The sequence below is a fragment of the Saimiri boliviensis genome, chromosome 3, assembly GCF_048565385.1.
Source record: "Saimiri boliviensis isolate mSaiBol1 chromosome 3, mSaiBol1.pri, whole genome shotgun sequence".
NCBI classification, from domain to species: Eukaryota; Metazoa; Chordata; class Mammalia; order Primates; family Cebidae; genus Saimiri; species Saimiri boliviensis.
The window spans coordinates 73,258,008-73,273,806 of NC_133451.1; the positions used below are offsets into that span (position 1 = coordinate 73,258,008).

The 15,799-nt window shown below is 41.4% G+C and overlaps 1 protein-coding gene and 1 pseudogene across 1 annotated transcript in view; one reads left to right on the plus strand and one right to left on the minus strand.

Annotated features, from left to right (window-relative positions):
* The window catches only part of ANTXR2 (ANTXR cell adhesion molecule 2), a 152,776-nt gene extending 146,397 nt beyond the window's left edge, over positions 1-6,379 (minus strand). Inside the window, exons 1-3 of the mRNA XM_010334724.2 lie at positions 5,349-6,379; positions 4,546-4,617; positions 2,411-2,482 (exon numbers count right to left, since the gene is read on the minus strand). Coding sequence (XP_010333026.1) covers positions 2,411-2,482; positions 4,546-4,617; positions 5,349-5,500 — 296 coding nt within the window. The 5' untranslated portion in view covers positions 5,501-6,379. The remainder of the gene's footprint in view (positions 1-2,410; positions 2,483-4,545; positions 4,618-5,348) is intronic.
* Positions 6,380-9,685: 3,306 nt separating this feature from the next.
* LOC101037228 (importin subunit alpha-1 pseudogene) lies at positions 9,686-13,509 on the plus strand (annotated as a pseudogene).
* Positions 13,510-15,799: the final 2,290 nt, after the last annotated feature.

Below are 15,799 nucleotides of genomic sequence, written 5' to 3' on the forward strand. Positions count from 1 at the left end.
ACTTCACATTCATCAACTTTCATTCATGTAACAATTTTATGGGGTGGGTATTACTATGATCATCATCATTGCCATCATTATATAGATGAGAAACAAAGCAGCAGCAAGAGGTTAAGCAACTTGTCCTTGATCTTTGGCTAGTAATTGGACAGCCAGGATTTAAACACTGGTAGATTTGGTCTAGTGACTCTTAGCTGCATCACTATGCTACCTCTTGAAAGAAAGGCCTCTTCTGTAACCCATTTCAGTGTCTCCCCTATTAGATTCAACCAATGATGACAGAAGAATCTCGAATGTAGGTTAAAGATTTTAAACCCTTTCCATGATGTCTAAGCAACACCAATCTGTTCACCCAGTGACCTACACTTCAAAATGCTGAGGAACCATATGCAAAGTGTCTAGCAAAGAACCTGGCACAATGTTTGTAGCTATCAACGACTGAGAGCTTCTACATGCCTGGCATGATGTTAAGTGTGTTTCTATATATATGAATGCCATAAATGTTAAAATGGTTCTTTTTTTTTTTTTCTTTTGTTTTTTTGGAGAAGCTAAATTCAAAGCTGTCTCTTTGGAAATTAAGCTGGGCAATGGAGAAAATTCATTTTCATAAAGGCAAGAACTGTGAAATCACTGGGCATAGAAAGCTGCCGTACATGGGTTGTGGACTACCATGGCTCTGGCTCCTGGTGAGATTCACATCCACACAAGAAAGTAAGGAGGGCCATTATCCTCAGCACGCTAACACAGGCACAGAAAACCAAACACCACATGTTCTCGTAAGTGGAAGCTAAACAATAAGAACACATGAACACAGAGAGGGGAACAACATATACTGGGGCCTATCAGGGGAGCCAGAGAGAGAGCCTTGGGATAAACAGCTAATGCACGTGGGCTGAATACCTAGATGATGGGTTGATAGGTCCAGCAAACCACCACGGCACATGTTTGCCTATGTAACAAGCCTGCATGTCCTGCATATGTATCCCAGAACTTAAAATTAAAATAAAATAAAATTTTTTTAAAAAAGAAAGGAAGGAACGAGGAGAAGTATCAATGAGAAGACAAGATCCTAGGCTGCCCTCAGCATCTACAGAGAGATTTCCTCTTTAGGAAAAGCAAAACTAAAAGCACAAAGATTAAAATCTTGTGGGGATAATTTTCTAAATCAGTTAAGCGAATTATAAACAAGTTCCCTCCCTGAGTTCCTTTAAATATTGTGATTTTTTGACCTTTTCAAGGGAAAACTTAATTTACAAAAAAAATGTTTTTACAGTTAACTTTTCAGAAATTCACATATCATGCAAAACAAAACACACCAGTTTCCCTTGCTAAAACTACAGTTTGGAGAAATTTTATTTCAAAATCACAGGAAACCACTCATTCATACAACAAGAATTTATTGAGAAAGAACTAGCTTACATATTTTGTGTTAGCTAAAGTAGACACAAAAATGAAGAATAAAAGCTCCCTTCTCACTATGGATCCCATTCTTTAAAATACATTAATGAGGTGGCATAGTGGCTCACACCTGTAATCCCAGCACATTGGTCAGGAGTTTGAGATCAGTCTGGCCAATATGGTGAAACCCTCTCGCTATTAAAAAAAATACAAAAATTGGCCAGGTGTGGTGGCATGTGCCTGTATTCCCAGCTACTAGGGAGGCTGAGGCATGAGAATCACTTGAACCTGGGAGGTGGGGGCTGCAGTAAGTCAAGACAGTGCCACTGCACTCCAGCCTGGGCAACAGAGTGAGACTCTGTTTCAAAAAAATAGAAATAAAATAAAACATATCAATGACTATTTCTAACTTGTCACTGACACTGTTTAAATGACATAGAAATGGTCATATAAAATACAGTGACATTGGTTTGGAAAAAAGACACCTTTTAAAAGCACTAAGGAGATTAGATAGATAGATAGATATAAAAATATATTGATATATCCTAAATTCCTTTATAAAGGTGAATATTCAGCATCAGTGGACCTCAGAGAAAGACTAGAAATCCAGGACATCTGCTGAATCTAAGAAATTATCTAAAAGGATACATGTCATTCTCCCCTTCAACGTTCTTCAAATTCCTGGTTGATTCATGCATTGTATGTAAACAAGAAAAATGTGGAACTACTTACAGTAACAGAGAGGCGAGAAAGAAAGGAAGTAGTGAATATACAACTAAGACAGGGATCCAGACTCCACTACGCAGCCCACAGCCAGTATAAACGATATTGATTTTCAGATTGTCTGCTCTTTTATAATACTCATACCTCCTTTCCCTTCTATTAGAGAACTGAATTGTCTGTGCATCTGCTCAATTCCACTGAGAGGCCTGAATCACCACTTGGAAATATCAATCATGCCTTTAAAATTCATCTCTACTAAAAGCCTGCAGTGAAATGATAATGTACTAACCTGTCTCCAGTTAATGGCAAAATAATACTTGCTTGAGAAGAAAACACAATGAAAGATAATCTCATTTCAGGGCTGCAAAATAAGAAAAGAGGCAGTTAAAACATTTTTAAAAGAAATATTGATATAATACAGATGTATAGCTAGGGAGTTTCATTTAAAATTGGTCTCACTGAATGGTCCAGGCTTCTTTTAAATGACATTCCCTAAGTAAATAGATGAACTCTGCTTAGTATTGTTGCATAAGTCATTTTGGATTTAGTAAATGCTTCTAAGCACTCAAATATTGCTCCGTGACCCATAAGGACTTGCATTTAGAAAGAGACTAACTGGAAAGATAAATTCTAAGCTGACGTAAAATTCTTTTGTAGAAAACTCCTCTTCCCTTGGTGTTCTACATCATTTCCTTTAAATGAGGCCAGGCCCTTCAAAGTGATTATGGTTACCAATACTTAGGGCTAGAGAGTAGCCAGTTTGACTTAATGACAATTACTATATTAGTCTATATAAAAGTCATCCTGAAGTAAGACTACTTATTAAGAGTCAAGAGGAATGTGAAAGAAACTGATAAATCACTTTCTGCTTAGGCATTTTTTTTATTTTCTAAGTCTCAATCATCCCCTTTCCCACTGGCAACAAGTGCCCCAGTCAGCTGTATCTTTCAAGTTTTCAGCATTTCTCTCACAGAATGGTTCTTGTTTCTCAGACACCCTCTGAAACTAAGATCCAAAACTGAACACATGAAACTAGAATCTATAAACTTAAAATCAGAATCCTCTCAAAGGCTTCTACATATTTTTAAAGTCTGTCTCTTCATTAGTCACCCCTTATTCACTTCCTACAATATATTGAATAACTGAGCAACTAGGCTTGAGCCAGACAACTCTGTATTATAGAATTCCAACTTAAAAAATCAATGAGTAAAATAAAAGCCTCCTTCTTTAAAATGTTGCAGTGATGTTATTCATTGCTTTTGATCAAAGTCTACATGACAGTCTTTGCACATTGAAGGATTAAATTAGAAAATTTATAAACAACTGTTTGTTCTGCCTTTGACATTTAAGGATATAAGATCTTGTTTGTTTTTCTTTCCTAGACAGTTTTACCTCAGACCCTGTCCAGAAATGAGTGTTAAACTTGGCTTCTTAAGCAAGGGACTGATGATTGAACATGGACAGGCATACATTTTTATAGGGATAACTTTACTGCTGCCAATAACTGAAAGCAAGGATTGCCTAGGCCTCTACAGATTGTTTGAAGTTACTTGCAACATGACTTTCAAAATGTTTTGATCATCCAAGCCTGTTTTACAGAAAACATTTGGGCTAACAAGACTGAAAGAAGCAATATTTAATGATACAGTTCCTATTCATGTCCTTTCCATTATCTTGATAAACTTGTGTTTGCTCATTGAATTTTTTTTCTTTTAAAAAAAAGAAGAAGAAGAAGAAAGCTTCAAAAGCCTAGTGTCCTGGGGTTATTTTTAAATAGGAGATGCCACTAATTCCTAGTTACCTCTAAATAAGAGAGTAAGCTGGATTTCATACCAGTAATGCTTTTTATAGGAGAGGAAACCAGTCTTTCCTGGTGATGCTTATTGCATATATAGAACAGTTAAATTTTAAACCAACCACACACCCACACATTGTGTAAACACAAGTCGTTGCTTTAAACACACACACAAGTGCCTTTTCTGGTAGTAGGTTATTAACACATGTTCATTTGAAGTTTTCCAACACTTTTTGTTTGTTTTAATGAGGCCCTCTATAATGCTAAGAAATGTGTGGAAAGGAAAAATTCATTATGGATACTATTCAAATAAAATTTTTTAATGTGATAAATTACGAGAAAGTATAACTGAAATTCAAAACAGATGAAAATTCGGAAAGAAAATGACATTTGGAATAGTATTTGAAGATGCTTCCCCAGAGTCTGAGCCAGGTTTCTGGGATCCAGATGAAATAAGCCCTCAAGGACTGAAGGGCTGTCCTAATAAAAGCGCGTGTGCAATTACGACCTTGAGGCACTTAAAAGCAACATTTCAGGAAAGGTTTTTCCTATAAAAGGCTTTAGAAAAGGGAAATTCTACACTTTGCTCTACTTCTCCACTGCCTAGAAAAGTAAAGTAAGAAAGATACCTCACAAATCTCTCCGCAAGTTGCTGGACGAAATTATAAATTTCAATCCAGTTATTTGCCACACTCCCAGACCTGAAAGATGAAATTGAACTGATCAGAGAAACAAAACACGGAACTGAAAAGATAACCATTCTAAACTGGTTCCTTCTTCAATGTCACGAAGATGGGGGGCATCGGGCCTCTTTTTCAAGCTAAGTAAGGGTATCTGTAGCTGAAACTTTGGTGCTACCCAAAGTTACGGAAGTCAGCCCATTTTCTAGGGGGACTACCTGCCTGCTAATTGTTTAGAGTGGAACCCAGCTCTTCAGAATAAACACAAAAGCCTTATTTGGAAGGAAATGCAAACCACATTGGCTATGTTAACCCTAGGTTTTTCCTGGCTCCAGTGAAAGCCCTATGATTAGAATAAAACCAGGCTAACTTTGGCCTGCGTTCGAGCCAGGGTGAAGAAGGTGGGTAAAGACTCAGGGGCGGACTGAGTCGGGTTTGGGTTCCTGGGACCAAGAATGCTACCCCCCAGGAGGCCACGCCCCCTCCAAGAGGCCCCAAAACTGGCAAACTGAATGTCCCAACTCCCTAAAGAGCCAAGTAGCTCGGGGCTCCAATCACGACCCCGCACCCCGCTGATCTCAGCCCACACAGATCCGAACTTGCTTGTCCTCTGGAAGAAGACAGTAACAGGGCACCCCTCGGCGGGTTTCCAGCACCACTCCCCGGGGCGCGCACACGCAACTCAAGCCTCAGCCCCAGCTGATCCAGTGCCGCCCTCACCAGGAGACCCTGGCCCTCCCTCGCACACTCACTTGTCCAGGACGAAGTAGAGATCAAAGGCTCTTCTGCAGGAGGGCTGCTCCTGGGCGCGCAGCAGCACCCCGGGACCGCTGAGCGCCAACAGCCACAGCCCGGGGAACAGCCAGCTACCCGGGCTGCGGGCCGGGGACCGCCCCGCCACCATCCTGCGGCCGGGGGCCTGCGACTCTCTCCCTCTCGCAGTCCCCGCAGCTCCGGAGGGCCGCGAAGGTGGCGGGAGTCACCCGGTGCGCACTCTGGGGTGGGGCGCGGAGAACAGCTGAGGCGCTGGCGCCTGCGGCGGCGGGACCCACCAGCTGACAGAGGGAGGGAGAGAGGGAGGTCCTGAGAGGACAAAGGGAGTCTCCGCCACCGCCGCAGCTGCCGCCGGAACTCTGGACGAATCCCAGTGGAAGCGCGATCCAGTCCTCCCCCTCCCGATTCCGGAGAGTTCCTGCAGACAATGCGGGCCCACGGCGACGGCTAGCCAGAGGAGCTCCTCTCCGGCCTGGGGCCGAGCCTGCGGCGCCCGCCTGGGACCCGGACCTGGAGTCCGCTCACTCCGCCCGGAGGGCTGAGTCCCCCGGCGGCCGCACGCTTCGGAACAGGAGTCCCAGGGACGCGACGGCGGCGAAACCCACGAGGAGTGGAGACCCCTCTCCTCCGGCGGCCCAACTCTCCGCACTCCGAAACTTTCTTCCCGGTGCTGGACTCTGGCTCGGCGCTGACGGGCCGTCCCCTTTGGGGGAGGAGGCTAGCGGGCCCCGGGACTCCCGGCTGGAGAGAAGCCACGCCGAGGCCAGGAGCGCGCCCGGGCCAGGTCTAGGCTGCGCGTGTCAGTGAGCGCCCGGGAACGAGGGCGGGGTCCCAGCCCCGAGCCACACACGCACACTTGTGGATTCCTGCCGAGTTGAAGATGACTAAGGCGTGCCAGATCTGGGAAAGGGAAGAAGGAGTTTAGAAAAACAAAAGTTCTCTAGAAACGAAACATACCCATATATCCTGCCGGCCTGGCCTGTTTTAGCAGCTTGCTAAAACAGCCGGTATGCGAGGTTTTACAAACGAGCAAGACTAAGGATTCCGTGGGAGGTGCCGGCGTCCTCACGCCTCACTCCACCCCACCCCCTACTACCACAAACACTCTTTGTGAACTTCCTCTTTTTTCTAAAGAAACCTGCTTAGTCGTTTTTTTTTTTAATAAAAAAAAATAAAAAATTAAAAAATAAAAAAAAAAAACAAGGAAAGGCCAGAGTGGGGAGTGGGAGGGGATAGCAGGCCTCTTTGGGAGTGGAAAGTTGTACCTCAAAATATGTCAGCCCACTGTCATTCCCTGCAAACTCCAATTATGGAGAATTTCAGCTTGGGGCAAGCTAGGCCTCCCTTGCAAAACTTGTGCAAGCACTGAAGTTCGTGCATAAATCCTCTATCTGCTAGTTCTGCTCTCCCTCCTTCCTCTCTGCTTCCCCCACCTCCATCTGTAACTTCCGCCCTTAGTCAAAACTAGCTTTTAGAACCTAGTTCTAAACACAGGTGGGTTAAGTTTCCACATCAAAGTGAACAGGGGACATATGCAACATGCATGTTTAGTAAACGAACATGATCTACCTTCTTTTCATTTTTAACAAAATCAATGTTTTATGTAGTGCTTACATATACATCTCTTCTGTTTGTTGCCATATTTAATTTTTCATTCATTACATTTTTGATACACAACCAGATGTGTCAGCTCTTTGAAGAAAAATATCAGTTACTTTAACAAAGATTTATTGAGTGGCTACTATATGCTACACACTGTTCCAGAAGTTTAGTTTAATGCATAGAGCAAAATAATAAGCCCTTGCTTTCATGAAGCTTACAGTCTGGCTGGAGAATGAAAACAGACAATAAGAAATAAATACATAAACAAGGGAAAATGTCCATATTGGGAAGGTGGCTTGTTGAAATTAAAAATTTTGTGACAATAAAGAATGACAGACTAGGTGACTAACAAAAAGGACCCAGTCATTCCAAGAGCTGTAAGATTAAACATACGCAGTTACTGCAAAGGTCTGTAGACATTAGCTTAGCATATTCAATAAAGAAAAAAAAAAGCAGTGTGGCTGGAGCTTTGTAGGTATGATGATGTAAGAGAAATAGGGAAGGGCCAGATTATGTGATGCCTCATTTACTAAGATAAGGAATTCACATATTTTATATTGAGTGTGATAGGAGGCCATTAGAAGGGTTTAAGCCCAGGAGTGGAGTGGCAGATAAATTGAAATAATCTATTTTTTTCAAAGATCATTCTGGCTGCAATGAGACAACGAATTTGGAGTTAGCAAAGTGACAGTAGGGAGAGCGGTAAGGAGACTATTGCAGTATCAACATGTTGACAAACAATCTTGAGGTTCATAAATTTGGAAGGGAGAATTTTATTTCTTATAAAGGGTTACAGCTGCAGGCTGGACATCTTGACATGCTGCGAAGTGTAGCCTCTGGCAGAGACCAAAAGCAGGCACTTTGAGGGAGGAGAGGGTGGAACAGGAATTTATGCTGAATGAGTTGGCCAAGTCTACATATTCAACAGGTCATAGGAGCAACTATGAATATTCCTGAAGCAAGGGCTGCATGAACTATGCATATTTCTGAAGCAGGTGGGTTAAGTTTCCATATCAAAGTGAACGTGGGACATATGCAACATGCATGTTTAGTAAGCAAACATGAATAGTAAACAAACATGCATGTTGCACATGTCTCATGTTCACTTTGAGGTAGAGACTTAACAATTAAATGTATTATCATTAGGACCTATATGTCAAAAGGTGAAACAGAAGGCATGAAGAAACTCAGTGCCACAGCCTCTGTAAACTGGCCAGAACCAGTCTATGGTCAGTGGTCTCTTATCAGGAGAAAGTTACTAAAATCAGTCTTTTGTCCAGTCAAAGTCATAGTTATGGCTTACAGAACAGCCATAGGGATGGAAGATTACTTAATTTGTGTCTTGCAGTCAGTAAGATGCAGTTGCCAACTGGCCACTTGGGTATGGAAATTCCACCACTGTCAGTGGCATCCATCTGCCACTTTTTACCTGATGTAGTGAGGAAGATATTGAGGGGCAAGGGGCTAACTTGATGGAAGATAACTTTCACTTTTGTAAGAAGGAAACATAAAGCCTTCATAATTTTCAAATAATTAAGCACTAGAAGAAAGGCCTTAATTAGCCCTGAGACTAATTAAGAAACTCCTAAGAAAGTCCTTAAGCACCTTAATTCTGACCGCCTTGGCTTCATCTTTTCTTGAGGTTCTGAAATTCTGATTATTTCTGCAGCCATCCAGTCTCCAGGGATATGTTGCCACTTCTCATTTCACATTTCGGTCCAACTATGAATACATTAATCTCCTTGACTTCCCATAACAGAACTGAAACAGGCTGACATTTTTCAGCAAATTTGTATCAACAGCTTGTTCAAGTTTCAAGGTTTTTTATTCAATGCTCGTTGAAATTGGTCTCCATTTTCAACTTAATTCTTAAGACAGAATCAAAGATATTATACGCCACATCAGCATATTATTGAATAAAATCTAGATTTTTTTAAAAAGGCCAAAAAACAATGATAATTGGTTTCATGTTAGGAGACAGAAGGCAAAGAAATATGAGACATGATGCTAACCATGTACTCTATCCTCCTGAGGAAGTATTTTAAACTCATATTTATTGGTTTCCTTTATCTCCAGCTTCTTGACTAATTGCCTGCTCATCTTCTGGGACTTCCCAAACTGATCTAAGAATCCACCTTGTGCTAACCCCAAACTAAAGAAAAGTACCTTGAATTTAAAACTCATTCTTCCTCAAAATTCCCAGGTCCTCTGAGAGTACTCCAACTCAGTTCTTTTCTGAGTACAAAGCTAGCAGAGATTATTGACCAGTTCTTTTCTGAGTACAAAGCTAGCAGAGATTATTGTACCACTCTTTTATTTGTTTTCTTGGGCAAAGAATTCATCCCAGCTTCTTTCATCTCACTAACTTGCTCATGTAAGATCTATAGCAAAGCAAAAAATGGCCTCATCGAGCACAGAGCAATAATTACCCAAATCACTTTCATTTAATAAAAATTAATTAGAAGATCATTAATTACTAGAGCAACCAACTGTCCTAATTTGCTCAGACTGAGGGGTGTCTTCAGTCCCACGGACATGGGACTTTCCATGCCGAAACTAGGGCAGTCCCTGGGATAGTTCCTGGCAAGCAAAACTGTTGGTCATTCTTTTCCTAAGGAATAATGAGGGAAGATGAAAGCAAAAGCAAACATGAAAATCTCTCCAAGCTGTGAAAAAGGAGTGGTAGCAACAGCAGTACTTTCCCTTCTCCTCCATGAGTGAGAGCACTCGGAATTGTATCAGCTGGAGATTAGCCAGGTAAGGTTTCAAACTGACTTCTGTACTATGACAGTCATGCTGGGGTCCTGTTTAGCTTTCAATCTGACATCAAGAATTGGAGGAATAATGCAGATTTTTTAAGAGAGAGAAAAACAGAGACTCTATACTGCATTATTTAGGTAAATAAATCTAAAATATGTATCTTTTTTCAAAGTATTTGTATTTCCACTGAATTATTTGGCTTTACAATTCATGAATGCCCCCACTCTTTGAAAATTATTCTTTGTATTAAATCGAACTTCTAACTCAGTGTTAGAATGCATCACCTTATTAGTATAAATGCTAATGAATCCCAAAACATTTTAAAATAATTTTAATGCAGTTAGAATAACTTGAGATTGACACCTGATGATTTAAAGTCTTCATAGACCCCCTATCATTGCCCTTTTTTTTTTTTTTTTTTTTTTTTACCTGCAGTGCTCCTATGGACTATGTGTTAAATTATATTTACTTACTTACTTACTGGTCTTTTACTATATTTAACAGATGTTTACTGGTACCTACCATGTGTCTGGTAATGTCTTAACCACAAATGTTAGACTTTCTATTCTTAAGCAGTTTGCATTTTCAATCTCCTATCACTAATTTATTTCTACCACCCCATACCCCAATAAATAAACAAAAAGGCAAAAAAGCAACAATAAAAGTATTCTTTATGCGTAAAAAATTATATAATCTATATTATTTGCAAGTAGACATCTTTATGGCATACACGACTACAGACGTGACTCTCCTGGAAGTCGAGTAGCACACTGAAAATGATTCATATTCATGTCACATGGGAAGTGATTCATTGTATGATATCTACAGTGATTCAGAGGAAGAAAATAAATCTTCACTACCTATAAGTGATAAAGCTTATTTCAACTTTTATCAGGCATAGTCATTAAAGAACTAGATTTCATCAATGTCGGAACTAGTTCCTGAAAATGAATAAAATGCTTTTGAAGGTGCAATTGCCTCTAACTTAATATCTCTATGTGTGACAATACGGTGCGCTAACTAATGTTAGAGAATGATTACTAACATCTGCATTTGGGACCAAATTTGTCTCAAATTGAGTTTCTCAGAAACATACTCTAGATTCGGAGTTTTGCATGTGGGAGGTATATTGAGGTATGCAGCAAAGCCTCAACGAAGAGATGAGGGAAGCAGGAATTGTCAGAGGGAAAGTTGAACCATGATGGAATTCCAAAGCAGGCTTTAGCCAAACCCTAAAAGTAACTCTGGAGCTGGGATAGCCTTTCATAGTTGTCCTGAATTGAATGAGACAAGGAAGCTAGGGTTTTGTTTCCCCTCATGGATCACTCATTAAATGTGGGCTTCCCCTTTACACAGGGGAAAGGTATACCTTAAGCAATGGCAACTTCTTTTGGCTTGGGGCAGTTATGAGGAGGTACTCACTTGTGAGCTGTCAACAACAAAACCCTGGCTGTGGCGAAATTAGTGTTTCAGTCCTGAAGGAGGAATCTAGGTGATGCAACTACAGCACCTACAACCACAGCACCCAGAACAACCACTATAAGTCAGGACACCTGGCAGCTAGTCTGGTGAAAGTCCCATCTCAGGTGCAATGTCAGACCTTCACAAAGCAGCTCAGGCTTGGATTGGCATCCTAGAATGATAAAGTCATGTAATTGCCTCGCTTCTCTCTGCCCTCTGTCTTAGCCCTGGGCAGGTCAGTTTCTCAATTCTAGATGGAATTCTTCTAATAGTATTCTAGTCTTCCTATACCTTCTCCATACTTCAATATAATTGATCACCTGAAGTATAAAACCAATGATATTAATCACCTACCTGGTTACTGCAATGGAATATGGTTTCCTAACAATGGAAGGCCCTCCGCAATAGCATTACAACTTAGCTTTTTTCATATACTTGATGGTCCAGAGAAAACACGAGAGTCACTATTTCCCTCCCATGCACAAGTATACCTTTTGGATTTACCTCTTTTTATACTCCCGTTTCCCTGACACTGTTCTAGGGGTCAAATGCTATCTCCTCTTTTTCTTGCCTTCCACTCTTTTACTAAACAATTCAGGTCAAAGCCATTAGGTGGGCCAAGCACTGGGTGCTAGGATGAAGCAGAGCTACAGTAAAGTAGTCTAGGCAATGTGCCCAAAGACAAACAGGATGAGAAGAGTGTCCCCACAATACAGGAAAGGACAGTCTAGCATGGAGCGTTGGAAACTAAGAAGGGTGAGGAAAAGAGTCCACCTGGGAAGGTGGTGGCCCAGCCTGAGAAGTAGAGAAATCAGCCAGGTAAGCAGATGACCTGGGGATGGGAAGGAGCTGAGGTTTCTGAGCCTAATTAAGATCAGGAGGACAAGACAGTCTTTTAGCTGAGTCGAAGTGGATGCTTTGAGCACAGCCACCCCACAGCCACAGATCCTTGAATCGCCACCTGTGGAAGCCCCGGCCCGCTTTGCAGCTTTCTCCCTTTGTCCCATGATACACCAGCTACCTGACTTGCCTGATTCAAGAACCGGGAAAAGACAGTACAGAAATGAGGGGTCACAGAATATAAGTCAATGTGGAGCTGAGGAAAGGTAAGAAGCATAACCGGATGCTGAAGAGGAGAAATGCAAGCTTGTTTCCTGATGCTGCTGCTTCTCCGCTGGAGGAAAACCACAAACACCAGGGCACTGTAAATTGGTCTGTTGATGACATTGTCAAGGTATAAATATCAACAATGTGAAAATCAGCTCCAAGCTACTCAAGCTGCGAGGAAACTACTTTCTAGAGAAAAACAGCCCCCACATAGACAACATAATCCAGGCTGGTTTAATTCCAAAATTTTTGTCCTTCTTTGACAGAACTGCTTGGGCACTCACTAACTTTGTTTCTGGGACATCAGAACAAACCAAGGCTGTGGTACATGGAGGTGCCATCCCAGCATTCATTTCTCTGTTGGCGTCTCCCCATGCCCACATCAGTGAACAAGCTGTATGGGCTTAGGAAACTTGCAGGTGATTGTTCAGTTTTCTGAGACTTGGTTATTAAATACGGTGCAGTTGACCCACTGTTGGCTCTTCTTGCAGTTCCCAATATGTCATCATTAGCATGTGGTTACTTATGTAATCTTATCTGGACACTCAATCCTCTACAGCTATAAGAATCCTGCACCCCCATTAGATGCTGTTGAGCAGATCCTTCCTACCTCGGTTTGGCTCCTGCATCATGATGATCCAGAAGTACTAGCAGATACCTACTGGGCTATTTCTTACCTTATTGATGGTCCAAATGAAAGAATTGACACAGTCATGAAAGCAGAAGTTGTGCCCCAACTTGTGAAGCTTCTAGGAGCTTCTCAATTGCCAACTGTGACTCCTGCACTAAGAGCCATAGGGAATGTTGTCTCTGGTACAGATGAACAGACTCAGGTTGTGATTGATGCAGGAGCACTCGCTGTCTTTCCCAACCTGCTTACCAACTCCAACACTAACATTCAGAAGAAAACTATGTAGACAATGTCAAACATCACAGCTGGCTGTCAGGACCAGATACAGCAAGTTGTGAATCATGGATTAGTCCCATTCCTCATCAGTGTTCTCTCTAAGGCAGATTTTAAGACATAAAAGGAAGCTATATGGGCTGTGACCAACTATATCAGTGGTGGAATAGTTGAACAGATTGTGTACCTCATTTATTGTAGCCTAATAGAACCATTGACGAACCTCTTAACTGCAAAAGATGCCAAGATTATTCTGGTTTCCCTGGGTGCCATTTCAAATATCTTTCAGGCTTCTGAGAAACTAGGTGAAAGTGAGAAACTTAGAATGATTGAAGAATGTGGAGAGTTAGACAAAATTGAAGTTCTACAAAACCATGAAAATGAGCCTGCGTAAGCTTTGTTAAGCTTAATTTAGAAGTATTTCTCTTTAGAGAAAGAGGAAGATCAAAATGTTGTGCCAGAAACTACCTCTGAAAGCTATACTTTTCAAGTTCAGGATGGGACTCCTGGAACCTTTAACTTTTGGATCATGTAGCTGAGGTATAAATTTGTTGTGTACTGTGTTTGGTATTCTGTCTTACTGTTTCTCTACTAAGAACTCTTTTAAAATGTGGTTTGTTATTGTAGCACTTTTTACACTGAAACTATACTTGAGCAGTTCCAACTATACATACTGTGTGAAGCTTGTCCTCTGAATGGGTTTCTTATTTCTTTGTGTAATTTCATTTCTTGCAGTGTCCTCTAAATAAACATTAAAGTCCACCCTTTACTTAAAAAAAAAATCAGGAGGACTTCTGCAAGGGGGAAAGTTCATTGTGAAGTATTTGGAGCCCAAACATGGACCTCTATGCAAGGGGTCATCCCCATGCAGGGTGTCAGAGAATAAACATGGAGAAAGAGAGTCAATACTGGAAGGCAGTAAGCTGTCTCAGAATGTCAGAGCATGAGAGGAGTGAGTAGGGCTGTCGCAGCACAGTACAGGGTATAAGAACCCAAGCATTTGAAGAGGAATTCTGGTCATGCAGACAACCCAGCTGAGGTATGTAAACCCAAGCAGGGTAAGGAGGGCTTCAGAACAGGGAAAAGCTTGTCAAAGGAGTGACTGACTGACTGACTGACTGACACCCAGCATAGTGTGTCATAGCCCAGGTGGGTTGCCTAGATAGCAAACAAGTACAGCGTGTCAGAGCCTGAGAGAGAGGGGAAAAGGCTTCCACATGGAGGGAAAGAGGAAAAGGTGCGTAAGCCTGAGGCTGCAGGTGGAGATTCAAGCAAGATGAGGAGGATGTCCACCCAGGTAGGAAGAGGCAGCTCGGAACCTGAGTGAAAGTGCAGGATGGCGCTCATGTCAGAATTTAAGCAGAATGAGAGGATCTGTGTTGGAGAGTGCAAAAGTGATGATGAGAAATTGGCTCGCAAACAACAGAAATTTATTTCTCATAGTTCTGAAAGCTAGGAAGTTCAAGATCAAGATTCGGCATCTGGTGAGGACCTTCTTCCTGGTTCACAGGTAGCCATCCTTTCACTGTGTCCTCAGATGGCAGGAAGGGCAAGGCAGCTCTCTGGGACCTCTTTTAAAAGGACGCTAATCTAATTCACCAGGGCTTCACCTGTATGACCTCTCAAAGTCTCCAGCCCAGATACTACCGCATTGGGGATTAGGTTTCAACATGTGAATTTGGGGGGATATAAATTTTCAGATGCATAGCAAGGGATTAAATCAAAACAGTATAGATAATGAGAGTGCCATCAGAGAAGAAACCTGTAAATAATGAAATAGAAAAATCTAGAATAAATCCTGTAGTGCTAGCTTGCAACTGGAGATCCTAGTGTGGATTCATGTATATAATCACAGATATAAATGTGAGCATATGTGCAGATGCAGTGGTCCTCCCCTCTTATCTGCAGGAAATATGTGAAATCATGGATAGTACCAAACCCTGTATATACTGGTTTTTCCTGTACATACATACCTATGATAAAGTTTAATTTATAAATCAGGCATAGTAAGAGATTAAGAACAACTAATAATAAAATAGAACAATTATAGCAATTTACAGTAATACGAATAAAACAAGGGTTCCCTGAACACAAGGACTGTGATACCTATACCAGGACAGTAGATCTGGTAATGGAGACAGCTAGTAAGTGACCATCAGATGGGTAGTATACACAGGGTGGATATGCTAGACAAAAAGATGAGTCACCTCCTGAGAGGGATAGGGCAGAGCAGTGTGCGACTTCGTCAGGCTACTCAAAACAGTGTGCAATTTAAAACATACAAATTGTTATTTCTGGAATTTTCTATTTAATTATTTTCAGACTGCAGTTGACTGTGGGTAAGTGAAACCTCAAAAAGCAAAACCAAACATAAGGGGAGACTTATATTTGTAAAGATATATATGTAAAACGCAGTATACGCAGTATATACGTATGTGTGTATACATGTATATGCAAATATGTAGCTCTGTCCACTTAGATAGCCTGAGAACACCAATAGCAATGGGCATACCTGATGTTCATTCCTTGTTTTTAAATGTCACTCTCCAATGCAGCAAACTAGGAATTCTTAAAGATATGTCTAAATCCAAAGTG